Source organism: Nipponia nippon, unplaced genomic scaffold (assembly GCF_047370975.1).
Source record: "Nipponia nippon isolate SJK-2023a ecotype South Korea unplaced genomic scaffold, ASM4737097v1 scaffold_2, whole genome shotgun sequence".
Classification (NCBI taxonomy): Eukaryota; Metazoa; Chordata; class Aves; order Pelecaniformes; family Threskiornithidae; genus Nipponia; species Nipponia nippon.
This window is the reverse complement of record NW_028262336.1, coordinates 44299313-44326041: the sequence shown is the minus strand read 5'-3', so window position 1 is coordinate 44326041 and position 26729 is coordinate 44299313. Positions and strand designations below refer to the sequence as shown.

The following is a 26729-nucleotide window of genomic DNA, read 5'->3' as shown; positions in this document are numbered from 1 at the left end:
TTCTGACATAATGGTATGAATGAAGCATTTTACATTTTAGTTTTATCTAATTTTTGATAGTCCACTTTGAAATGTACGTTTTCACCTTAGCCCTCCCACATCATTATTTCTGTATTACCTAGTCTTAACTATTAAAAATGAAAAAGTAGGAAAAAAAAAAAAAAAAAGAGGAGGAGGGAGGCAAGTAGCCTTCCTAAACAAGGATTCTGGCAATTTGCTGAAGTATCGTTTTACAAAATGATGCGCTATCCAGTAAGTTTCAGATACTATCAGATTTAAACTTTCTGGGCTGCCTCAAGTGTAGTAGACAATTTACTGCCATTTCTTTTTCCTTTTAGCACTTCTTTTTGGTGGAGATATTAATCCTGCTCATCCCAAACATATTGGAAGTATTGATCCTAATTGTAATGTGGCAGAGGTGGTTAAAGGTAAGATGAAGTTAATATTTTTGTTGATTTAAAAAAAAACCCCACAACTTAGAATATCCATAAATATGTTATTGAGATACAAAAGACTGAAGGTGATTTAAATTCATTTAATAAAATAAAAGAAAAATGGAAGTCCTACAGTTGCTCACAATAAAGCCATGGGCTTATTGAGACTTTGTAATGTCTTCATTATTGAGAATGGACAAACCTTTGGTATGTTAACAGAACTAAGAAAAGAAAACCTCATGAAGTTCAGCAAGGCCAAGTGCAAGGTTATGCACACGGGTCAGGGCAATCCCAAACACAAATACAGGCTGGGGCGGAGAATGGGTTGAGAGCAGCCCTGAGGAGAAGGACTTGGGGGTGTTGGTTGATGAAAAGCTCGACATGACCCAGCAATGTGCTCTTGCAGCCCAGAAAGCCACCGTATCCTGGGCTGTATCAAAAGCAGCGTGGCCAACAGGTTGAGGGAGGTGATTCCCCCCCTCTACTCCGCTCTCATGAGACCCCACCTGGAGTGCTGCGTCCAGCTCTGGGGCCCACAACATAAGAAGGAGACGGAGCTGTTGGAGCAAGTCCAGAGGAGGGCCACAAAGATGATCAGAGGGCTGGAGCACCTCTCCTATGAGGACAGGCTGAGAGAGTTGGGGTTGTTCATCTGGGAGAAGAGAAGGCTGCGGGGAGACCTTATAGCAGCCTTCCAGTACCTGAAGGGGGCCTACAAAAAAGCTGGGGAGGGGCTTTTTACAAGGGTATGTAGTGATAGGACAAGGGGTAATGGCTTTGAACTGAAAGAGGGTAGATTTAGATTAGATGTAAGGAAGAAGTTCTTCACTATGAGGGTGGTGAGGCACTGGAACAGGTTTCCCAGAGAAAGTGTGGATGCCCCATCTCTGGAAGTGTTCAAAGCCAGGCTGGATGGGGCTTTGAGTAACCTGGTCTAGTGGAAGGTGTCCCTGCCCATGGCAGGGGGGTTGGAACCAGATGATCTTTAAGGTCCCTTCCAACCCAAACCATTCTATGATTCTATGAAAACAAATGAATTTTTTAATAACTTTAATAAATGTCAGATTAAGTATCTAAGTGGTTTGTTAAACTTTAGATGTTTTCTTCCTGAAAATACTTAGAAGCAAGTTGTCATTTACTGCTTTTTTTATCTGATGCTGGTACTAAAGAAAATAGAGAGTAATGGAAATTTTCCAGTTTGTTCAGTTAGGTCTTTCAGTAAAATGTCCTCAGGTGTACAGATATTCCAATGAAACTCCTCGTTACTCTGCGCATGTGATCATATCACAGCCTGTTCTCTCTTATACAGAAGACATGTATGTGATGGTTGTACCTGAATGATCTGGCACAGTTGCGTTAGAAATCCTGTTTGCTTAATGTTGTGAATGTTCATATGCTTTCAAAATGTTACTAAGTAGGCATGAGGCAATGCTGTCTCCTTCAAGAACTTGTTTATTGAAGGTTCACGGTCTGGGTGTATCTATTTGCAGATACAGGTCTTGCTGTAGGAGTGAATTCCACCCTCCATCCTTCACTGCAGTTTGTGCAGCTGCAAGAAGGGAAGAATGTTTTTCTCCCTTTCACTTTTTCTCAGCCTTTAGTGAAGTAAGAGGGAAACCTTTCTTATGCCAGACTTTGACCTGTACGATAGCTCGCTTTGTAATGTAGATGCTTTTTACTGTTACAAAGGCTTCTTGGCTTCTAGCGCTTTTTGGGTCTAAGGTGGCCTTTTTCCAGCAGCTTGCTTTTCTTTTGATTGATCTTACTCCACCTTGACCTCAGCATTGTATATGTTACAGTTGTGTTGTTTATTTAGCTATTCCTTCTAATAGCAATGTCTGAATCTATTTTGCTCATCAAATTCATAGTTGCTGCCGCGGACAGAGGAGTGCATAGTGTCAGAAGGTGCTCAGTCCAGTTTTCAAGCCAGTAGCTAAAACAGATCTTTCACATCTGAAAAAATAATCACTAACAAAATGAGGGCATCATAAACAGTATCCAGGGTTGTCTTTCAAAGAAACAAAATGTCCTTAAGGACAGAGCCTGTCTGGAGTCAAGAGGATTGAGGCCATTTCTTTGTAGAATTGGTGGAGGGGTTAATTTGCATTCTGTATACTGTGCTAGCTCCAAAATGTTCTGGTTCACAGGCGGCATTCTGAGCAATTGGTCAGAGTTAAGATGTTGATTTTGGCACTGTATGTGGCAGCTACAAGCTCTGTGTGCCCTTCAAACATTGAAGAAATGATTTAAACAGTCAGTTCTTAACTTCAAGCAGCTCCGCCAAGTGTTGTGCCTGTAACTGCCTGAGGTGGGTCTCTGGATCTCACTGACTGTCCTACAGTAAGATTTTTGAGCTGACAGCAAATCCAGGCTTGTTCCTGGAGCTGGGATTTTAGATGTGCTGGTAGATCGATCACTCTTGTTGCTACTTACCTCCAGCCACGACGGGACAAGTGCTTTGAACTTTGCAGTCTCTTTTACAGTCTTAGGACTCTGCCAAAGAGTTGGCTTTTAGAAGAAGGTAAAATGTAAGACTGTGCTCAGACTGTTTGACACAGTTTTGCTTGGGGCTGGGTATTTTACTGGATCATGAAGTGATAATGCCTTCCTGTTAATCTCAAGGGTGTTAGGGTGGCGACTTCTTGAAAATAGATGAGAGTCTACATTAAATTTAGGGAGGCTAAATGGATTTATTGAGAGAATCCTTCTATTCTCAAGGTTTGCACAGTGGCTGTGTCTGCTCCACATCCATGTGTGGAGGGCTTTTGATTTATTCCCACACAGTTATTGATTCACTTTTCAGAGGCCCTGAAGTTTTTCTCTGCAATAAGAATCCAACTCCTGCCCTCTGGATCCATATCTAATTTTCATTTCTATGATGTGGAAACTCTTTGAAATGTGCTAACATATTTCTTTCTCCATGTAGATGACCTTATGGTCATACTACATTGCTATCTTCAGCTTTTGATGACTGAGTCAAGATTGTGGCTGTGCTTCTTATGCCCCTGTTTTCTAAAGCACAGGATTACTCCCAAGGCCATCAGAAGTTCTGAGATGATCTTAGAATATCGTGTAAGTGTAGGTATTCCTGCATCTTTTTTTCCTAAATTGTGCACATCCCAGGCTGAGGTTCTCTGTACAGCTTGGATATTAAATGGGATTTTTATCTTTTACTAGGCACGTTTTATTGTGTTAATTACAGGACCCTTTTATGAAGTCTTTAGAGCTGACCATCTTGACACAAAAGATTCCTACTGGATAGCTGATTTTGTGAGACATTCCTGGGACTTGATCAAGAACATTTCCAGTGTTGATGAGCTCCATTTTACTAGACCTCAAGCAGCATTTGTGTCAGCCTTGTGTGATCTGTCCAGCCTTACAGATGTCAGAACAACTGATACAAATTTTTTTCAGATAACAGGGCGCATTATAGATTATTTCTGTAGACATCTTGAAGGAGAACAATTATAGGTAACCAGCTCTTCCTGGGGACTGGTGATTTTACTTTCTTCGTGTTTGTCACATAGCTCTGAGTCTTGGCAGTGACTGTTTTGTTTTGTAGTGTCACTTTGGACAGGAGGAAGAAGATATATGTAGGGCGAGGTCAAATGCAATTGTTATGGTATCTTAGCAGATTTCTCTCTGTCTGCAGAACTGCCCATCTGTTCATGTGCTTGCTCTTAGCGCACACTTTTTATGAGGAAGCCACTTTCGTTAAGGTAGCTTAAGCAATGTAGTTAGAACACCTCCGAGTTTGTGGTTTCTCTTTAAGCTAAGACTTGCTGCTTGTTTCTAAACCATTTTTGCAAATGAGGCACCAGTGAATATTTAGAACCACTAAGAAATCTTTCAAACAAAAGATGGCTTAAACTTTCTTGCTGTATTTTGACAATACATAAAGCCTGATTTGGATTATGGGGAGGCTTTTTTTATTTTAGTTCAGTAGAAAAGAATGAAGAATCTTAAAGATTCCAGCTTTTCCCCCAAAAGACCTTGAAAATCAAGTATTGTAAACAGTATCGTGTTTGGAAAAACTGAATTTATGGTTGCAATGTCATCCTTTTTTATTTGAGATGGAAAGAATAAGCATTAAATTGTGATTGGGACATGGCAAATAAGTAGGTATTATGGTCAGCCTAAGATTATACCCTTCTGGTTTTCAAGCCCTGAATAAAGACGAAAAATAGCTTGTCTCTAGTAATCTGCTTTTGTTTGTAGAGCTTTAAATAGAATTTGCCCTTTCTTGACAAATGGGCTTTAAGCATACAGAGAAAAAGGCATTAGAATGGATACCAGTTTCACGCTTGTAAACTAGTTACTAAAATAAATGTTCTGTTTGTAGTCTTTCACATACAGGATGAACTTTGCTAGTTGTCTCTAGATATTTTGATAAATCAGTGCTCTGTTCTGTTGTTTTGTAGATGCTTATGAAACAGCTAAGATGTTATGTGAACAGTACTATATGGTCGCACCTGATCTGGAAGTTGAAGAATTCAATGGTAATTGTGAAATTAATTTAAGTGACGTATGTAAGAAAAAACACTTCTAATATCTGTGATTTCTAGTTTGTTAATTAATTGTAAGTTACAATTGGAACTCTGCAGTCCTGTATGCAGAGTTGCTTTTCTTCTTCTAATGTGTCTATGTGGGCACCTGAATTGTAGTTTATTATCATGACATGTTTGTTTACTTCTTGATGCTGAATGCAGAGTGCTAGCTGCTGAATTTGCTGTCACTTCAAGGAAAATAAAGTGGTCAAGAATCCTCATAACTGGGAAGGAAACACGGCTGCCTTCTAACTAATCTTTTAATAGAGCTAAAATTTGTTTCATTTTGAAGTATGCTTGTAAATTCCACTTTCAGTCCCTGCACCAGTGGTGAGCTCTTCTGTGTAAGATGGAAAAATTAGAAACTTTTTTTACATAGTCTATGCTTTAAGTCCTATCATAAACTTCTCACATGAAAATCTGTTTCAAGTTGATTGCAAAGATGAAAATTGGATGCTACGAAACTATGAGACAGTCCTTGTCAGTGTATTGACTGATTTCTGTTCATCATTTCTATTGAAAAATGTAGATTATTATTTTTTTTAAGTTAAAAAAATAAATTGGTTTGAGTGATCCTCTCACAAATTTTGGACAGCTGTCCAATCACAAGACTAAGATGTTTCCAAACTTCAGCAGAAGAATTGCAAAAGTCTCAGAGAGAGGTAACACTCAAAATGGAGAGCGTGATATATGGGAACATATGTTGATCAAAGTACTATCGAGTATTGTAGAAATACTCCTCTACACAAAGTGATATTGTCAACACTGATGCATTACTACCAGCCCCCTCTCCCAAAATCAAAGGACCCAGCCTTCCCCCCCTCCAAAACTGAGTGATTTTAGAGCTAAAAGTACTGAGTGCTGCAGCAGAGGAATCAATGCAAAATTCATTTGAAGGCCTAAGTATAGAAAGATCCAACAGTAGAGAAAACAAGTTGCTGGATCTCATAAAAAAAAAAAAAGGCAAGGAAAGAATTGCTTGTTCCTTTAAACTAGCTTCTTATCAGCTTGAGAAAAGCGACTTTGCAAATTACCTCACAAGAGCAACAATAACATGTTTTCTCCACATACTCTATGCCTCAAACGAGTACGAATCAGTCTGCCTTGGTTTTGGTGATAACATAATAAAACAGCGAGTTGCCTTGCAACTAATTACGCAGAGCATTGTTCTGGTCGTCTCCTTTTCCTAGGAGTTTTCACTACTGTGTCTCTTAAAGTAATAACTGGTATTATTATCAGCCCTCAGTGCCAAAAAGGGTGAAGTAGACTCCAGTCACGTTCTGTGTGCGTGTTTGTACCTTCCTGCAATTCATGAAGCAGGCATTTAGAGACTTTTCTTCAATCTGAACTGCTGCTGAGTCTGACAAGCTGTGACGGTGTAATTCAATGCCAGTAGATATTTGAATGTTCAGGCATGAGTGCATCTTCAGCACCAAAACTGTCCTAGAATGTATTAAATGCAGCTGTATTATTTCCTGCCAAATCAATTAGCGCTCTCGCATTCAGAACTGTGCCAAGCCGTACACCTCTGCTGAAACACTAACAACAGGACAACAGCGGACAAACAATTCAGTTATGATTTGGAATAAGAAAACTGTGATATTGTTTGAAATATATTTCGAAAATTTTTATGAATACTTTACATTTTATATGTTTTAATTAAGGGAAAATATGTAGTTGTTTTTAAAATAAACTGAATTTTTTTAGTTTAAGAATCTTTTTGCACAGCAAATGCTTAAATATGCTTAAATATTTAATATTTCAATAAATATTAAATAAATATAATATATAATAACTATATTAAATATTTAATATTTAAATATAAAAATGCTTAAATATTGTGTGTGTTAAGAAAGTTTCCTACTCAAGTTGGAAAGTTCTTTTAGTTAACGTACATTGTCAGTATGAAACCAACCACTGCTTAGTTGAAGTTTCATATCTAAACAGTCTGCTGACATAGATGACTTTGAAAATTATCATTAGAATGTGTTATTTCAGGTGACAGCAGTAGCTGAAATTTATGTTTTTACTTCATGGAGCTAGTCTTGCCCTTGGAAAATTAGAACATGCTTACATACTTGTCTTTGCCTACAGTTTCATGTTATTCCTCTAAATAGAAATGCTACAAAATACTGTTTTGAAAAAAAATAATTTGTCTTTTTTTTTTTTTTTTTTTAAGCTAAAGCTCCAAACAAGCCCATTCAAGTAGTCTATGTACCTTCTCATTTGTTTCATATGTTATTTGAATTATTCAAGGTAGGTTGCACTTGTTAATATTTGGAAGGGTTTTGTGAACTTATATTACTGTTGAAATTGAGATTCTTGTCAGTTACAGCTCCTAAATGTTATTTCAGTTTTCCTTTCTTGAGGTTATTCTTAAACAAGTGAAGAGGGTTTGAAACTGTTAAAAGCCAGGCTTACAGCCCTCTCTTATGCCCTCGTGTACTTAAAATTTCTGTGTTTTTCCACTTCTCCTTTTGTGCTTTTGTAGCTGATTAACTTAAACTCATACGTCTATTTTTGCAATGATGATATATTCATTGACATATTCATTACCTTGCAATTTTCCTAAGCTTGCTTTTTGTTGCATATTTGAGGACTGGTTAGCATCAGTGTCTTTTGTTTATTGTGAAAACAGCCCATATGTCTTTCAATAGTGTAAATGACATGCTTTGTTTTGGTTTTATTTGTGTTTTCTGAATAATTGGAATAACAGTGAAAACGGAACGTGTGAGAGCTGTTGTATGCTTTCAAAGAAGATAGGTGGTCTCTAGGTGGTGCAATTGAACACTAGAAATTCGGGGGAAAAAAATGCATTTGGTCAGAGAGAAACTTTTCCTAAGTAATGGTATATAAGAAATGGTTTGATTCCTGAGATTTGTCAAGTATGTTCATTGAAATCTTCCCCTATTTTGCCATTTGTAACATTAGTTCTAGGGCAGAACAGGCAGAATTCGTACACTACTTGTAGGTATGTTTTGGTACAAGTCATGAAACAGTATGAAACCAGTAAGCTGCAGCTGTAAGTAACGGTAATCTGTGACGGACTGGCAGTGGAAACTCTGTTAATAGATATGATAAAGTCAGACTGATAGATGGTAGCTTCACAATTATGTGAGCCAGACTGAGAAAATCGAAGCTTGTTCTCTTTGGTGAACACCACTGTTGGTGTTCTGCAAGGTGGAGGTGAAGGATGTTGTCATCCCTTATGTATAATTACCTGATTTCACACAGGAAAAAAAAGAAAAATTCTTGCTTTATGTTCTCTGACTCTATATCGAATAGATAAAAGTATGTATAATGGAGTTCTGATGCAAAAGTTTAACTGGACAATTCATTGACTTGAAAGCACTTCTTGAATTTGTTTTAAATATGACCTTTTCTGTCTTGTGTACAAATGTAGGACAAAGTATCTAGATTCAACAAAATAAATGCAAGTTCTAAGTTGTAACAAAAAGCATATATGCTAAAGTTAGAATCAAAGACACTTTTTTCTTTTATCTTCAGAATTCAATGAGAGCTACAGTGGAATTGCATGAAGGTAAGAGAGAAGGCTATCCATCGATCAAAACCTTAGTCACTTTGGGGAAAGAAGATCTATCTATTAAGGTAAATGCCTAAAAATAATATGCAGCTTACAAACCTGCTAGGTTTATAATAGTATGACTTGTAATTTGAAAAGGCAAATTAATTACTGTTATCACTTGATATTTGCTTCATATTCACTAGAATAGAATATTTCCAGTTGGAAGGGACCTACAAGGATCATTTGGTCCAACTGCCTGACCACTTCAGGGCTGACCAAAAATTAAAGCATGTTATTAAGGGCTTTTTCCAAATGCCTCTTAAAAACTGACAGGCTTGGGGCACCGACCACCTCTCTAGGAACCCTGTTCCGGTGTTTGACCACCCTCTCGGTAAACAAATGCTTCCTCATGTCCAGTCTGAACCTACCCTGAGGCAACTTTGAACCATTCCCTTGCCTCCTGTCACTGGATACCAGGGAGAAGAGCTCAGCACCTCCCTCTCCACTTCCCCTCCTCAGGAAGCTGTAGAGTGCCATGAGGTCACCCCTCAGCCTCCTTTTCTCCAAACCAGACAAGCCTAAAGTCCTTAGCTGCTCCTTTAATATTTCTAAAGTCATTTAGATAATGCTGCTTGAGTTTTGCAGGTTTTTTTTTCAGAACATAATGTTTAAAACTCTTAACTTTTCATTCCTTAGATAAGTGATCAAGGTGGAGGTGTTCCTTTAAGAAAAATAGACAGATTGTTTAACTACATGTACTCAACAGCACCCAGGCCTAGTTTGGAGCCCTCGAGAGCTGTGCCTTTGGTAAGCTATCGCAATATGTGTTTAAATGTCCCGTTGCACTACTTTGGTTGTATGTTTCCCTTCACTGCAATCTACTGGATCAGGTTTTCCATTGAAGAAGTTGTTTATCATTAGCAATTCTATGCAGGTAAAACATATCAGGAGAAAAAGAGTTCTGTTATCATCACTTAGTCTTTGGAATAGAAAATTGCTTTTCTTTGTCTTGACATTATATGCTTGGAAACAAGCATGTCTGCATAAGCACAATATTTTCAGAGGTTAATGGACAGGATTTTTAGTGTTGTATTACTGAGAAGGTGGGTAACCTAATGAGCTCCTCTTTGGTGTGTAAATTACTGTTTATCTAAGTTTCCTATAATAAATGTATTGAAAAGGTAAGCCACACTGTCAGAATTACAGCGCTTGAGAAACACCTACTGGTAATGCACAAGCTCATATTGAACTTTGAAAATTATTTTTATATAAGTTATGGACTGTAAAAACACATTTAAAAAGAAATAATTCTCAAACCTGCATGTGATGTGAACACCTTTGGTATATTCCTGTTCTGTTGGAAATACCTCATGTGATATTCCCTTCTGAGAGGTATCAGGGTCAGATCTCAAACAAGCAAAATCTCCCCATAGTTTCTTCTAAGCAGGGAATTATTTCAGTGTTGAATGTGTAGATTCTTTTAGCAAGCATGATTTTTTAAATTATTATGAAAATTAAATTATTACTTCTAAATTATTTTATTAAATTACATGTTGGCTTATTGTGATAAAAATGATATAGCTACTGTTCCATTTGACTGGCTTTCAATAAGTGGATTAATACTGATACTGTATTCTTGCCTCTTCTCATCTTTGTTCTCTATTGCTTCTGATGCAATCCTTTATCTTCAAGCATGTCAAGAAAAAGTTGATTCTTTGAGAAATTTCCTGTCCCTATTTAGGAACACTCTCATCTAGCATGTTCTTAAGTGATTTTTTTTTTTTTTTTCCCCCTGCTGATACTTCTGTGCTTGAAATGCCTTCAGGCAGCTAATAAAATGTGGTGCAGAGAGTATGTGACTATTTCTGATATAAAATAATTGACTGAACTGAGGGTGAAACCAGTTCAAAGTGGTTGAGAGAGAATAAATTTCCTTTTAGATTTTTAGCAGAAAGTCTTTATGGTACTGTGTTAGTCCACAGTTCATAATATTGTGGCACGTAAGTGTATTGCGTTCTTTTCACCAGTATTTGATGCCAGCGCGGTAGGAGTGAAACCCAGTTCTGTATCTGCATTGACTTGATATTAATCCTTTACAGCTCCTACCTCAACGACACATCTTAGTAATGTTTCAAACTTTTGCTTTTTCATAGAAAATCTTCTTGAATGGGACAAGTGATAGTGAACAGGCCTTAATTAAAATATAAACTTTTTTCTTTATGTCAAGAATGGTAGAGTCTTTCTTGATTCAAATTCTGCCTTTGTTCTGTCTCACTTTTGATCAGCAGTTTAATATATCAGCCTACAATGATTTCCTGAAACTTGTTCTCACTGTAAACTTATATCTTGATTACCAGTTGTATTCACTATTAAAATATCTCTTCCTTTGTGGCTCTCTGATTGTAAAATGTGTTCATCTTAGAATTGATGCTATTCTTTTTTTTTTTTCCCCGTGCATCTTTAGCAATGCATTCCTGTGTTTATTTCCTCATCTTCAAGACCGCTTACTTTGATTCTGTGGCATTTATACTTAGTATTCTTCTACTGTACCCCATTTTCAGGCCTTATTTTCCTCTTCAGTTTATATGTCACTGTAGTCAGACCTGTGAAGTATCCCCCTCTCTTGGGAACCTGGCAGCTTTTGCCCTGTGAGTCTGACCGATGCCTGTACCTGACTGAATGTCAAGAAGAGTTGTTAAGTTCTGTTATTTATATGTGTGTGCAGAAAGGAAAAAAGTCAAGAACGGGAAGTCTGTGGCATATCTTTCCCCTAAGAGGAAAAAGGACTTAACAGTGAAACTTGACACATTATGTATTATGGCCCACATCCAGTTATAAAAACAATTATGCTGTAGTTTGTATGTCAGTCTAGAAATAAAAATCCTTCAGCAGGAAGGTTCCGCATAAATCCTCTTTGAAGTCCATACAGAAGGAGAGTTTCTTTATTGCTCAGTGCCAAAGACCACTTAAGAATTACGGTACTCCAGAAGGTGGGTAGGTCTGTGCTTGTGCCATTCTTGACTTGGATAATATTCTAAACTAAATTGCAGTGCAGTGTAAATAGACATATTTTTCTGTTCTAACACTCCCTCCCCTTGTTCTGTGATCCCCTGTCTAGTTCATGAAACATTCATGGACTTGGGGAGTGGAAGAGAGGGATCTTTTTGTTGATTGGTGCAATTTCTTTCTCAGTGTCATTGCAAATGTTGTTTAAAAACTGCTGAGAAACCTTGTTACCATGGCAGCATTCAGATTCTAGCAGGTCTCGTGTTCATCTGTACTGCTATACACATAGAGGAAATGTTAGAAACACATGGTAATGTTTAATTATAATTAGGTTTTCTTAGAGAATTTAATGATTCTCTCTGGCAGCATTCGTTTATAGTGGGAGAAACGTGGCTTAAATTAGGTTTAATTAAACCTAGTAACTAAAACTAGTAACACAGAAATTTAATAATTTGCTATTTGTATGACGCATACTGTAATATTTAATGAGAAATTGGCTCTAAAAAGCTTCCCCTTCTCAAGGCAGCTGTGCCATCATTGGCTATATTCTGTCCTCTAGGTCAAGCACAGACCTATGTAGTAATCACTTCTTGTTAACTGTCTTTTGCAAAGTAGACCTTTTGCAAGGTCTTGCCTTAACAAGGTACTCATCTGGGATCTGTCGTCTTCATGTTTCTTATAAGTTACCTGTTTTGGAAAATACCCTGAAGACAATGTAGAGAAGAGTCTGATAGGAAATTTTTGGAAGAGGGCAGTATGAAATAATTATGTGGGCTAGCACAGAGCATAAAAAGATTTTCCTGGAAGGAGGAGGAGGCAAACAGAAGTTGGGCATGGGTTTTAAGGAGGTGTAATTCTGGAGAGAGGAAAGCACAGTGTGTTTTCAGAACTGCTTGATATTGCCCTTTACTGGAGCTGTTCCTGGGGGTGCGTACTATCTACAGTTTGCCTTTCAGTTGCCGTGCTTTTTAATTTCTATAATGTATTTATTGTCTGGTCTCCAGAAAAGATGCAGGTCAGCTTTTGGAATTTTTTTTTAGTTCTTGCTAAGACAGTCAAATATTTCCATTTTTTAGAGGTTAAGAAAGAAATGCATCTAGTTTCAAGACCAGATGTTTGAAAGTGATGCATGTGTATCTAATGGGAGTCTCTGAGAATTACGTTTTTAAAGCATACTGTTGTTTGAAAAAGTGCAGCTAAGCAACTGTTTCAACTGTGAAAATGGACACTAATAACTATGACAAGCGGTGCGAGTAGAAAAGGGCATCTTTGGCATTTCTGTTTCTCATTTTGCTCGGAAGAACTGAGCAAGCAACTCTAACCAATTTAAGATCACTAAATTTAGGCTTCTGTAAAAACAAGGGAAAGAGGTCAAAAGATACTGTAGAGATAGTAGATGACAGCAAGAGAACTTGTGATGGGTACTGTAGTACAAAGCTCTTTAATGTTCAGCCCTCCCTCAAGGGGTTTCCTATAAAGTGATGCCACATAGTAGCTGTGTATAATGCTCACAAGTCCTTCTTCTTAGCCTTTTTTGTATCATTCTGGGCCCTTGTTTTTGAGATTCAGGGCATGATTCTCAGTTATCTGCCAGGTTGCCTTTGCAGAAATATTATAGTGGAAGGAGTTTATTGGTTTTCTGAAAACTTCAGGTGTCTAATTCTTCTTGTAATCCACCCTTGTGGAAAAGTTGTACTACTTCATTGCCTTCTATATCCTTCTTTTCAAATGCTTGTGTGTCTGGAGTCCTTCCTTTATTGCTCTGGGTAGTCCTGAAAAATTCAGGGTGGGGGGTGTCAGGTGAATAATCAAACACTTTGATTCTCAGCACATACCCAGTCATCTGAAAGAGTCGATGTGTAGACCAAAATCTTATTCCCTGGCTGCAGTGAGAGAGGCTTATTTTTTATTACAACTTTTTCTTACAAGAGTGGGTTGGAAAAGGTGCCAAGTGTTGACCTTGTTGCAGCTATGGTTATGAATGTTAGTGTTGTAAACTTAAAATCTAAAATTTGTACCTGTCAAGTCTATTATGCTTTGAAAATTATGCGGTCTGTACATGGTCTCAGTCCTCAGTAAGATCATTCAGTGCTGTGGAATCCTGATCTCTTGTCAGATGGGTAAACAACAGCAAGGATTATTTGACTTACATTGCTTTGTATGTAGTCTTCTGCAGTAGTCGTCTGGTCTCTATTGCAGTAGGACGTCAGCAATCACTTAATAGTGTGACCTAGATGAAGTAAAGAGTTAGTTGTCTCTGGCTTTCTTGTGCAGTCTCCTAAGTGTAGAGACATTTGAGAATAATAGTCCCAGGCTTGGGGGAGAAAAAACGTGCTGTCAAAAAACTGGTTTTTACCAAAGAAAGAACGGAATATTATAGCAATGGTAATCATAGTGAGGAAACAGTAGCGAGTATCAGTTTGCTTTGATGATCGGAGGCGGCATGTACTGTATGTTACACCTACCTGCCTCTTTGAGAAAATGCAAACTGGACACGGTAGTCCTAACAAAGGACTGATATTTTTCCCTTTTCTGTACTTAAACTAAAAAATTATGCCTAGGAAAAAAGGAGATTGCTCAAAAGGCAGAATACCAACCTGTTGTGGAGGCTGAGTAATAAAGAAAAGCTTGAAAAGTAATTTGATGCAAATCTAATATATAGGTAACTTCTGTTTTATAAATGACTGCAGTCATCCGTTGCATTTTTTTTAACTTTCCATCCTGTTTTTCCTTTTGTTTTCATGTTTTTGTAGGCTGGGTTTGGCTATGGCTTGCCAATTTCTCGTCTGTACGCTAGGTACTTTCAAGGTGACCTTAAACTCTACTCAATGGAAGGCGTTGGTTCAGATGCTGTAATTTATTTGAAGGTATGAATTTGACCCTTTTATAAGCTAGTAATGCAGTGCAATTTGTTCATAGCAGGCTGAATAAGTGAACTTTTTCTCTTTTCACTCTTCAGCTTGTTTTCAATTTTGTAATTGCTGTCTTCATTATATTTTATCTAAATCAGTTACACAGAATCCTAAAAACCAAGGTTATAAATATTAACCTGGCACTCATAATAGTTAGTTTGCTTTGGATTTTTCTTTTTTCAGTCCCCTGTGTTGGGTCTTTGCATTTCGTTAATCCATCGTAAGTGCTGAATTTTCAAAGAACTGTGTGATGAGAGGTAATTTTGGTTAATACTTTTTGATTCTAAAAGTTTTGACCACAGTAAAACTGAGAAGACTATTGACTAACTCCTGACTAGTACATGGTTTTTTTTTTTCTGTGCAGTTCTTGACCTATGTGCAATAGACTGTATTGCTACTGTTGTCATTTTTGGGAGATCCCAGGCTACTCAGGGGCTTAAGGTTGAAACTAACTGCTTGAATTTCATCAGGGAACTTAAAAGAATATAGCATATAGCTCATGTGCAGGTCGTTGACTTAGCGTTGTCACTGTGCCTTCCTCTATGTAGCAAGTGAGTTGTGGAATCCTGTGCTAACTTCAGTTTCTGATGGGTTTAATCCTGTGCATGGATGTGTGGAGGAAAAAGGTATGGTCTTTCTTAGAGGAAAAAGGCATGCTAATGGACTGAACTAGATCAGTCGTCACAGATGAGCGTGCTGACAGAGTCCGAGTTTGTTGGAGAAGTGAAATGTTTAAGTAAAGTAGCTGTCTGCCCTGTGTCAATGACAAATCTCCCTAAAATGTTTTTGAGCAAACCTTTTTTTCTTGCTATCTTTGTAGACGCCACTCCTTGGAAAGAAGGGAAATATTTTAAAGTGTTATTATTTTCTTTTAACTTTTACTGTGGCTTGTACTTTAGCTATGACTAATCGCTCTAGTCATAGTCAAATAGTGTTGTGACATGTAACGCTTGGATAATTGAGACACTTTTTCGACACAGAAGTTGTAACTGTACAACTCCCCAGAGTATCGTCTTGCTCTTGGTATCGCCAATGATTTCTTACCATTGCTTTTGTTTTTCCATAGGCCCTTTCAAGTGAATCATTTGAAAGACTTCCCGTTTTTAATAAGTCAGCATGGCGACACTACAAGACCACACCTGAAGCAGATGACTGGAGCAATCCTAGCAGTGAACCAAGGGATGCTTCTAAATATAAAGCTAACCGATAATTTGCCACCTTTTGTCTCTGTTGGAGATGACCTCTGCATTCAGTATAAAGTCTCTGCTTTGTTCCAAAATCCTTCAAACCACAATAGCTAATTACTTCCAAACAAAGACCTAATCAGGGCATTGAAAAATACTAAGAACAAAGTGATGATTGGGACTTAAAGGAAGGCACTAAGCACGTTTGGTATGTGAATCCTGTCTACTTCACCAGAATATGCTTGGTTGCTTCAGTCATGCATTGACAAAAGGGGTTGCACTGTGATTGCACTTAAGAATACAATGTGGTAACAAAAAGATACTATTTGAAATGGCCAATTTTTATTCCGATGTAAGGATTGACAAGATGTGCAGAATCCCTTTAAATGGTGAATAGTACCTTGCACAGCAATATGGTATAAGAGAAAAATTCTAATGTAGTTAAACATACGCTTTGAAAAATCCACTCTTTGCTGCATTTTATATTGCACAGTGTCACCTGTTACAGAAAATCCCTTTGAGCTCTTCAGTTCTTATAGCTAATGAGCTTATGAATGCATAGTTCTAAAAAGGGTTGTGCAGCTTTAAACTGATGCTTTCCCCAAATTCCCAAATCCATTTGTCAAGTGCGTACAAAAATTATGTTGTTATAAGACATTGGGACTTCCACTTCTTGGTATGCACCTTCAGGATTTTCTTGACACGCAAACACGAAAATGCATTTCTATACATTTTTCCTTGTTTTGAGGAAAGATCATAAGTAGTTAGTTCATCTCTCCATACAAGAAATTCTGTCAATACAGGGGCTGGGGGTAATTCAATTTCATGTTTATTGCCTGTCATTTTTGGGGGGGTTGGGGAGGGGAGAGAAATGCTGAAAGGCCAGCCAGCCAGTCATACAAATGAATTTGCCTTAAGAGTGTTGGTTGCTTGGAACCTGATTAGTGTAAAACCTGTAAATAGTTTGAAAAGTTATTTATATATTCAATGTCTGACTATAGTCTGGTAATCTGAATTTGTAGTGTATATAAAGATGTTGTACACCAGCTGTCGGAAAGTGTCATTGGTCTAAATACATGAAACTGGAAATATCGTAGAAGCGGTAGGGACAAAACATAGCTGGTACCTGATTTAAGGGAAAAAAAATCAAAGAGAAAAAACCTAAGTATTTTCCCCTTAAATTTATTGTAAGGGTTATTGCTGACTGTTAGGAAAATATTCTTCACCAAGTCTTTGCCAAATACTGTTTCTGATACTATGGCCTTTCAGAAAAATTTGTGAAATTTAGAAGTTCTGGTGATTTTCTAGCTGCGCGAATAAAGTAGATGAGCTGTAAGCAACTCTGATGCACCCTCGGTTTCTCGTAGGTGTTTTGATATTTTTTTGAAAGATATTGCAGATTTTAGCATGGAAAAATGAAACTTGTTTACTAAAATTGTGGGGGAACTGTCCCTTTTGTCCTCCCAATATTTATTTTTATAAAGAACTGATCTGTTAGGTAAACAGGGAAACGCTGAGAAATTCCTAGGTATTTTTTAAAAAAATCTTAGTTTGACTTAATGGTAGTACTTTGCACTTACATAGCACATTTCATCAAAGGATTACAAAGTGCTTTGAGCAATAAACTTCATATAGCCCCGTTTCTGAAGAGTCGGAGTCCTTACCTTGCAAACTCTTACCTGTTGCAGTCAGTTCAAGAGTTTGGATGTGGATAGTTCATGAGTTTGCAGGGCTCGAGGTTCCGCGGGCTTCACTGCACTGTACGGTTAAGTCAGGGTGGAGCGGCAGGTTGCTTTAACGCGCTCTCCTACGCGTCTCTGCGAAGTGCTGCCCGAACATGCGTTCCCAGGCGGAGGCAGCAGGGCCAAAGGCTGCCGGACTTGTTCGCTGCAAGCGGCGCCCTTCTGAGCCCCCTCCGCCAGCAGGCGGGAAGAGGGAGCGTGCCGAGGGGCCCTCCTGTTCCCAAACGGGGCGCGTTTGACCCCGGCTGGGGGATCTTTGCGTGGCACGGTGAGGGTGCGACGCGTGGGGCCTCCAGAGCAATAATTTCCCACGACGGCAGGCACAGCTGCGGAGAAGGCAAATTGCTATTCAAGCGACACAGCTACGCTGCTGGGGTGAAATCAGAGTAATAGTTTGACTGAAACATCAGTTGGAAGTCACATCTACTAAAATTCAGTCACTTAACTTCTGCCCTCACCCGTAACATCTTACTGTTCTTTAAATTCATTTGAAGTCATGTATGTTTTCTAGTAATCGCAGAGGAGGGCTTGCTTAAAAACAGAAATTTGTGATGCAACTAATATTTTCCCAGCTGCGTGCGGTCAGTTTTTCCTAGAGCATTACCTAAAGCATTCCAAGGAATAAGATAGTTTGTGTAAAGAGCTGCGTTTCAGCTTTTGTTAGAAATCATATTTTGTAGTAGTAAATCCTGACCTGGTGCTTTTTTTGGCTGTCTCTTTGTACACGAAGAGGAGAGGGAACAGAAAAAAAGGAAAGGATGCAGGCATACTGAACTTGTTTTCATGAAGTGAATAGAAACCATGGAAGCCAGCGAATAAAAGCTGAAGGTACCGTGGAGGATGTTATGGTATATTAGTCATTTCACTTCTTTATTCACAAAAACAGCTGGCCGGCTTTCAGGACTGAAGTGCTGTAGTACTTGAAAACTGAAGTCCCCTGAAATGGCACCCGTTTCCAAGAACCCTGAGCACGTACAAACAGCTCAAAGCAGGAAGGCAGAGCACAAGGAATGCATTTTCTTTCCATTTCCCAAGGTCTGTTCGTGGGCTTTAGGGTGAATATAAGCGAGAAGCAACTTTTCTCCTCTCCAACCTTGTCTAGGCAGCCTGTGCTTTAGTGGAGATCCCAGGTATGCCGTAAATTGTTCTTGACTCATTGTCCTCGTGCCATGTTTCTACACAGGGGTATGAGTCTGAAAACTGCCTTAGGAAACAACAGCAGCAGACCTCTGATTAGAGGAGAGTTTTTCAACGGGTATGCCGGAAAAATGAGGGTGGATAGGTTTTTAATATGGCTAGTTTAACTACAGATACGGATCTTTTTCAGTTACTTCTACCTTTGTTTGGAGTCTGTTGTAACTATTTGTTTTAATATCTTGGGGCTGTTAATTCCAAACTTTCTGATGATATAAAAGCATATTTCTTTTTTATGGATTTCAGATGTATGGCCGGCTCATGTTACTGCAACCTCCTTGTCTTGAGTTACAGGACACACAAATAGAAAAAAATGTTTTCAGTGAAAATGCTTTGTATCTGTTGTGTTTAGTGATTAACAGAAACACACTGAGCAAGAGATGTTTGCTCCTCCATTCTTCCTGAGAATTTACAAGCAACTTCTATGGGTCGTAGTGTAACAAATAGTTTAACTTTTTTGCCCAGCGTGCATTTTTCTGGTGTATGTGTCTTGAATGTAATCTATTAATCCCCTGCCTAGTTTAATATTAGTAGATACCGAAGTCTCTCCAAATCATATACATATTTGTGCTCCCTGCTTTCCTAGGCTTTGTTTTGAGGCTAACAAGTGGTCTTTTAGAGCCAGCACCTGATGAGAAATATTCAGAAGATACTGACATGCTTCTTTTACAGCTGCGATGCACAGTCTTTGCCTCTGTACTTGACTGTGGTGGCCTGGGATAGCACTGAGAAGGTCTTTGTCCTGCTGCAGTTTGTGCTACCTCTTGGGCAGTGTTTGAAGCAGGGAAGCAGGTCCCTGGGCGCGTGCTGAAAGAATATGGATGTTAATTGTAGTGTTCTTGGAAAACTCAAGCTACTTTTTGGCTACGTAAACTACACTTGCTGCTCCAACTGGATAACGTACTTTGCTTTGTCCCCCGTGGCACCTAGAATCTGCTTTAAAACAGCTGTTCACTTTCTCCAAAAAGTGAGCAACAGTGATCTTTCAGTGTAGTGCAATCTCCTATTTACCTCCACCCAAATTTAGTATTTAGGGTGAAATCTTGACCTCGTTGACATGGAAGACATTTCCCCCCCACCCACCCACCTTCAATAAGCACTTCTGGATCCTTATGTGTTAGGTGCTGCAAAGTGCAAAGTGGTCTTGATTGATACAAATAATTTTGTAGAAAACAGTCTAAATGTTTATTGTTAGTATTTATCCCTTGAGGATAACCATGTCCGATTCTGCGGTGTTCGGTTTCCTTGCACGTTTCCTTGGTTGCCCTATAGCTGCTGTGGTTTCTGATAGCTCCTCGTCTCTTCTTCCTGCCATACTCACCTGCCTATCAGCTAATAGATATATAAATGTGTTTTTGCAGAACTTAAGAGAATACGATGGCACATGCCACGAGGATGTGTTACTGAGTTCAGAGGTGAGTTTATTGACAAATGAGGAACATAGTTACAAATCGCGTAGCGACTTCAGGGCTGAGCCTTGCAAGTACTTGCACAAGTAAACAGTGTATGAGAGTAATCCCACTTAAATGAATCTGTTCTCAGGATCAGGACTTAAGCTGTTGACTTGAATTTGAAACAATGAAGATTTGTGTAACTGAAGCGGCTTTCTAATTAAAAATAAATAAGAAAATTTAAAGTTCACGTGCTTTAATCGCAGTATTATGTTGCCTTAAGAGATCTCAGAAAATGGCGTGGAGAAATTGTTTGTTTCTTAAATCTGGAGATTTTTTATCTAGTATCGGTAGGATTGATGTGCATGTGATAATTCTGACATTGTCAAACTAGTATTAATGGCTTTATTAAAATTTTTCCTTTGAATGGCGTACTGCCGAGAGGTGCCAGGGTGGCAGTCCTTTGAAGTTCCCACCCTCTGTAGCCCGTAGCAGGCCGCGGCAGGCCCTGTTCCCAAGCGGTGCGCTGCCGGTGCTCGCAGCCGTTCAGCAAGGACTGTCCTCAGGCGAGGGACCCGCTGGCTGCTTCACGCTTGCCGTCGTGGTGAACTGTTAACAGCGTGCTAAACTTGCACTGGGGCTTATGGTGGGAGTTTCTGACGGGGGTGGAAATCAAGTCAGTTTGTTCCCGGCATCGGTGATGGGACGGAACTCTTACTGGGGAGCTGGCCTGCGTTGTGCCTGGCATCCGAGGGGGAAAGAGGTCTCGCGTTGCCTTTCCTCTGAGGTGGCATCATTTGAATCAACTGAACCCATAACGGAGGAGCGGGAAGCTAATTTTTCATGAGATTACTTGGTGATGCTTTAATTTTGAGTTTTCCGGAACTTGTTTTGGAATTGTTTCTAGCCCAATACCCCTGTATATAATTTGTGTATACTCTCATCTTCCTTTTTTCTTTCCGTTGCTGACAAATAAAAATATGTAAAAACTACACGATGATATTTTTAAGGGACTGATTCGGTTTCGCGCGCTGTGGAGCTTAGTTTGCGATTTGGCAGCCCAAGGTCAACTTCACACATGCCTACAGAGGGGCACCCTCGGAGAGCTGCAGCTGGGAGCTGACAGCAATTTCAGATAAAAGTGTTTTTCTTGCCTGTTTTGTCACAAAGCAGTTTGAAATCTTCTATGGAAACATTCATTTGGGTGTTTCCATGTCCATCTCCCTCCCCACCCCAAGATTTATTGTTACTATCTCAAGCATAATTTATTTTTTGCTAAGCGGGTTCTAGAGCTATATGTAAGTGCAATTGCTTCCGTACTGTATTACTCTGAATTTTCAGGTACATTTAATCTGATCTGGTTTGTATCGGATTTCCAGGGAGATTTTAAGACTTTTAAAACTTTTAAAGTCTTTCATAAATACGTTTTTTTCCTCTCAGACATAAGTCTTTATGAAATGCTTATTTTCACAAAAAACTCTAGTTTTCATTCTGAAGCTACCTTTCAGTGACTCTTGTGGCACAAGACTTGATTTGTTTTTAAAAAGATAAAATTACGTGCTGACATAGCTGAACTTCACAATTCTTGATTTTGCTGTTATGCCAAGGGCCCGGATATCAAAATATTTACGAAGACAGCAGTTGTATGGAAAATAAAATTGTACTCGATTTGAGCGGAAAAATTGAAACATAAGAATTTTTAGCTAATTGTAAATCTGAAGATGTCTCTTTCTACAAAATAAGGGAACAGCAAAAGCATTTGTGGGAGACTGGCTTCTTGAAAAACTAGTCGCTACAGAAATTACTCTGGGTCCATCACTTCTGCCCGTATTTGTTCTATGTTATTTCCTTCTGTGTACAGATAAGCTCCTTCTTTTCTACAGGTTTGTAGCTGGGGGGGGGGGGGGGCGGGGAAGGGAGGAGGTGTAGGTGGGAATGCGTACCCTAAAGTATTTTGGGATAAAACTTATTTTTCTCTTTTGGAGTCTGAGAAAATTGTGCAAGGTAGTGACTCTTGTTTTACTCTCTCTTTTTAACTAGCATTCGTCGCTCTTTCTCAGGACATTGACGTAAGAAAAGTTCAGGCCTCTTACCTAGCAACAGCTGCTCCTCCATAACTGCCTAAAATAGAAAGTCTGTGGCAAGAACCCCAGATTCTCCTCTTCTCCCGTGCATAGAGGAATCCAGAAACGGTTGTAGTTTAAGAGCATTAACTTGAAATAATTCTAAATTAAACTTACTTGGTGACCGAGAACTTTGCCATTTGAAAATATGAAGTAATATTTCAAAAAATTAAAAAATGAGTTTCATTCATCTTCTCCAAATTCTTGCTTTTGAGGGAACACACAGGTTTATAAGCAGAAAAGGTGTTAGCATTAGCGAAACCTAAGAGCTGAATTTTGGTACCATCTGTACACTATGTGTGTTTCAAATTTTGCTTAAATTTAGCTAGGCTGTTGTGGTTTTGCTAACCATTTTGCTATACAAGTGTATGGGTTTTTTTTCCCTTAGGTTTTATAGCCCTTGCTGTTGATCAAGACTTAATAATTTATTGGTTTAATATATCACTGCGAGTAACAGAAGGGAGTATTTAAGCCCTTGAATCATCCTTGTTGCTGCGGTAGGAGCACAGCCTCACAGCTCTTCAGGCTGCTGGTCTGCGCAAACGGGGGCTGTAGAGGGACCAAATTCAGCGAGATGCTGGCGGCAGGGACGGAGCTGCCTGTCCTGGCAGCGCTGGCGCTTCCTCCGAAGCGAACAGAGACGAAGCCTGCAGTTGTAGCTGCTTCCTAATATTTCTGTGGAGTATGGCATTTCCTTTAATGGCCGGTATCCCGAAGGATCGCCGCTGATGCCTCCTTGCTTCCTGGCGTTTTTGATCTCCTGCCGTTGAAGCAGCAGAAACTCCTACAGCGGTTTAGAACCAGAAGTGAGTTACTGGGGATTTCTGAAGCTCCGGTATCCGATTGATCTGGGTACGTCAGCACGGTTTGTCACCACGCGTTGTTTTCTTTTGTTTGGATTTGTTTTTTTCTGCTATATAAATCTCCCGAAAGCTAAAATTTCCTGGATTATTCTTGCCATTTGAAAAGTCTGTTACAAAATAACACCCAAGGCTTCTACCTTGAAATTTCTTCAAATTTCCATAAAGCTTTATATGCATTCGTAACTTATTCAAGAAAATGAAAACCAAAGTTTGTTACCAGGCAATTCCAGAGGAGGAAAATGCCTGGAGACCCAGATTTCTTGACTCATTAACTTCCTCATTAAGTAATAAATGAGGCTCCAGTCAGTCAGAATTATGCTAGAGCTGAGAGCTAAGTTTCTTTCCGATGAAGAATTTATTTTAAAACTTCAGATGAGAAGAAATCTGTGTGTTGCACTTTCTCGCTGCTGACCGTTTGCCGTGATAAGATATGGACAGGAGCCGAGTGGTTCATTAAGTAGCTCAAAACTGCCAGATCTCTCGGCGTGTACCGCATAATGTTTGACAGGAGCTGTCTGTAGAACGCGAAGCAGCTAGTTGCACAGGCAGCAGCAATGTAATGAAGATTTATGGCTCTAGGACACAGGCTTATGGGGGAGAACAATTTGTAATAAGGGATCGGTTTGTCGTGACACATTCACATCTCTTTTAGACCGTTGTAGACTTGGTACTTCGATTTGTTACTTTCAGTGGAAACAGAAGTCTTGCAGTAGAGAGTTTTTAAATGTAGTCAGGCATACAAAACACGTCGGGCATGCTTCGTAGGAAAGATGAGACTTTTTTTTTTTTGTCAGATTAGCTTATATTCATCATCTAACTGAGGCTGGTTTTACTTTCAGCTTTTGTACCATCTTAAAATTGAGTTTAGTAAATAATGCCTGCTGTATTTTGTCTAAGAGCATCAGCCATTCAGAAAACTTGGAAGAGCAGTCTGAAAACCCTTCTCCATCTAGTGACTTGGATAATTTTATCTTTGGCCCTTTCGTGTCTCCTAGTCCAAAGGCAACAGGCTTGTCCCTTTGCTTCTACTAGTATGCAGCTCGGAGACGTGATTTGGAAGTTGTAACATGATTTTCCTTCTTGATCTGCCACTGTGGCTTTTTTTTCTTGAAATTAATAAAGGAGCAGGCGCCTGTAAATACGCTGATTTTCGACTTTTCAGAAGAAAGCTTCGGTTCTGCCAGTTTTCAAGGTCACATGTCGATCTGTGTTTTGGTATTAGAAAGCTTTCAAAGGACAGCTTCATGAAAATTTTCTCGTGGTTATGGCAGCTGACGGGAGCTTGCACTGTCGTGAGATGCAAGTCATTAAAATACAGGAGCCGTCCCAGCAGGCTTGAGGTCGTCGGTGGTGCGCCTGGCTTCCCCTGCGCTTTCTGTAGCACCTTCCTTGCCTGTTTCGCTTTGCTCTTTATTCTTACCTTAATAAATTTCTTCCTAGGCATGAGAACACTTGCTATAATCCTTGGGGCTGTGGAGGACCAACGCTTAAGGCCTGGTTAGTTTTGCATTCAGGTGAAGGAACCTGGGTTTTTGTGTGTGTGAGCCACGGCTGTGCGGTAGTTTCCACGTCTCTAGGTGTTGGTGGACCAAAGGTTAAGTTTCACCACCAAGGAAACAATATTCTTGCCTCCTTCGTTTTCAGATATGGGTGCCCTCTTCAGTACATGGGTGTCCGTTGTCGGTGCGCTGCGGTATGCCTGAAAACTGCCCGCTGCATTATGCGCGAAGTAAAATGGCCAGGCCCTGTACATGATGACCTACAAGTTTACCAGCTTTACAAAATATTTCGCAAATAGCCATTTGCGATGGGTGAGGAGGGAGTTACGCTTTCTTCTGGTATATTTAAGTACATTTTGTCTTGCTGTTACTCTGCGCGCTCGATGACGGAGAATGCCAGCTTGCTAAACACAGCATTTTACAGCAAGAGAACTGAAGTTTCTAGGGTTTTTTAATGGCGCATCAAGGTGCACAAATACATGACTGATCTCTAACTTCTTGTTTTCTTGAGGAACGGTCAAACAGTTGGGTGAAACAGGCAAGAAGGCCCCCTCGGGCCCGTCCCCGTAGGAGGAATGTCCCTCGGGTGGCGGGGGAGCACCCCCGCTCTCCGCCTAATGGCTAACCGCCTCTTAGTTAGCTCCTGCGCACTTTCTCTCTCTGTTCTTCCCGACACGTTGACTTGAATTCCCGGAAGCTGGAAGTTGAAAGGTGTCAGAATAGAGGTGCTTGACCTCATGGCATTATTTTTTCTTGCGTTTCTTTAACAGACAGTGACTGCGAGCTTGCCGGTGTTTTCTGGTGGTTCTCTGTGTTCTCTGGGTGTCTGTGATGCACGTATGGGCTGTGGGGTGGTTTGAAGAAAAGGTGCTTTGTGGGGAAAAAAAAAAAAAAAGAAAAAAAAAGAAAATAAACCAGGCAAGATTTGCTACACTGGATTAATGTTTAGTTTGGAACCAGCTCTTCTGGGGGAAATCTTGTTAGTTGCTACACAGGATATGCCTTACGAAGTTTTCTATTTGCATGTGAACAACAGGAATGTTTGAAATGTCCTTTTTGTTGTTTTCTGGAATAAATGCGCTCATTTGGGAGAGGCCTTTTAGATAACCGAAGGGGGGGGGGGGGGGGGACACGAACGACAACAAACAAATTTTCTCTAAGGGGTAGTTTCATATTTTGGTTTGGCGTTTGGCTTTTAGTCGTGTATTGTAGCGGTGCAAGCTCAGGACGCTGTTAAAAATGAAACTGGTTAACTTCGAAAGTGATGATACAAAATATCTTTAAGTATGGCCAAGTACCAGAGTGACGGGGTTCCTACTGGGTTTAGGCATTAGTTTTGAAACGAAAAAGCTAGAGACTAGTGTGGCATGTAGTACACTAAAATAACACAACCCTGTTGGTGTTCAAAGCTAGTCACTTGTAGAGAGCAGGTTATAATTAGTCTGCTTTTCCCAAATGGATGATGGCTTTGTGGCCCACAGTTACTTTATTTTATGGAAAACCAGGGTTTGTTCGTAGGGAAATACGATTAGAGAATGATAGAATAGAGTTTAAAAGTATCACGATGTGCTGTAATTTGTTGTGACAAAGCTGCTTCTAGAATTTGAAATAGGGGCGAGAGCTGACGTGCGCCTGCAGCCTGGCCGGTGCCGCCAGGGAGGGTTTTCCCTTTGGGCGCTCCCGCCTGCGTGTGCTTAGGCACAGAAAGAATTGCTTTGAGATAATGGACCATCTTCTTCTTGATTAGTCCAGTTAAACATTTTAAAAAATAATTTATTGCTAGGTTTTGTAAATGTGAAGGCTTTGTCTTGCAACTGTGTTTTTGCTTCTGTTTACCACAGCCATTTAAAAACAAAAAAGCCAAAAAATCTTTAAATTCCTGGATCCGCAGCTCTCCCTCGGCAGAGGTTTTGTTTGCGCCCTTTCTGCAAATAGAAGTCAACCCCAGGGCTTTAGGGCTCGCTGCACTCTGTGATCTCTTAGGACCGAGTTCGCCAGCCGGATCCGGAGTCAGCAGCTGCCGAGCGGCTTCGAGCCCGTGTGCTCCTTGCCGCAAAGGAGGAGCGGCCGGGGCCTGGGCACGGGCACGTGGCCCCAGATGGCGCGCTTCAGCTGCCCTCGCCGGCGCGTTTCTGAGCCTGAGCTTTGCTGCACCAGCGAGCGCGTCCCCTGCAGAGCGGGGAATTTCAGGCTGCTTCAAAAAGGGAGAACCTGATCCTTTCCCACGTTCTTGCTGCAGTCACAGTTGGTGGCAGAGAATCAGGCAGAGTAGGGGTTTGTGTCCCCACCCCCCCCCCCCCCCCCCCCC

General features: G+C 39.9%; 1 protein-coding gene across 2 annotated transcripts in view; it reads left to right on the top strand.

Annotated features, from left to right (window-relative positions):
• PDK3 (pyruvate dehydrogenase kinase 3) overlaps positions 1 to 19633 on the top strand; it is a 61884-nt gene extending 42251 nt beyond the window's left edge. Inside the window, exons 5-11 of one of the 2 annotated variants that reach the window (XM_087759306.1) lie at positions 339 to 428; positions 4856 to 4933; positions 7161 to 7237; positions 8489 to 8590; positions 9204 to 9314; positions 14267 to 14380; positions 15492 to 19633. In XM_087759306.1, coding sequence (XP_087615432.1) covers positions 339 to 428; positions 4856 to 4933; positions 7161 to 7237; positions 8489 to 8590; positions 9204 to 9314; positions 14267 to 14380; positions 15492 to 15635 — 716 coding nt within the window. In that variant the 3' untranslated portion in view covers positions 15636 to 19633. The remainder of the gene's footprint in view (positions 1 to 338; positions 429 to 4855; positions 4934 to 7160; positions 7238 to 8488; positions 8591 to 9203; positions 9315 to 14266; positions 14381 to 15491) is intronic. The other variant, XM_087759307.1, reaches the window with a different exon arrangement.
• Positions 19634 to 26729: the final 7096 nt, after the last annotated feature.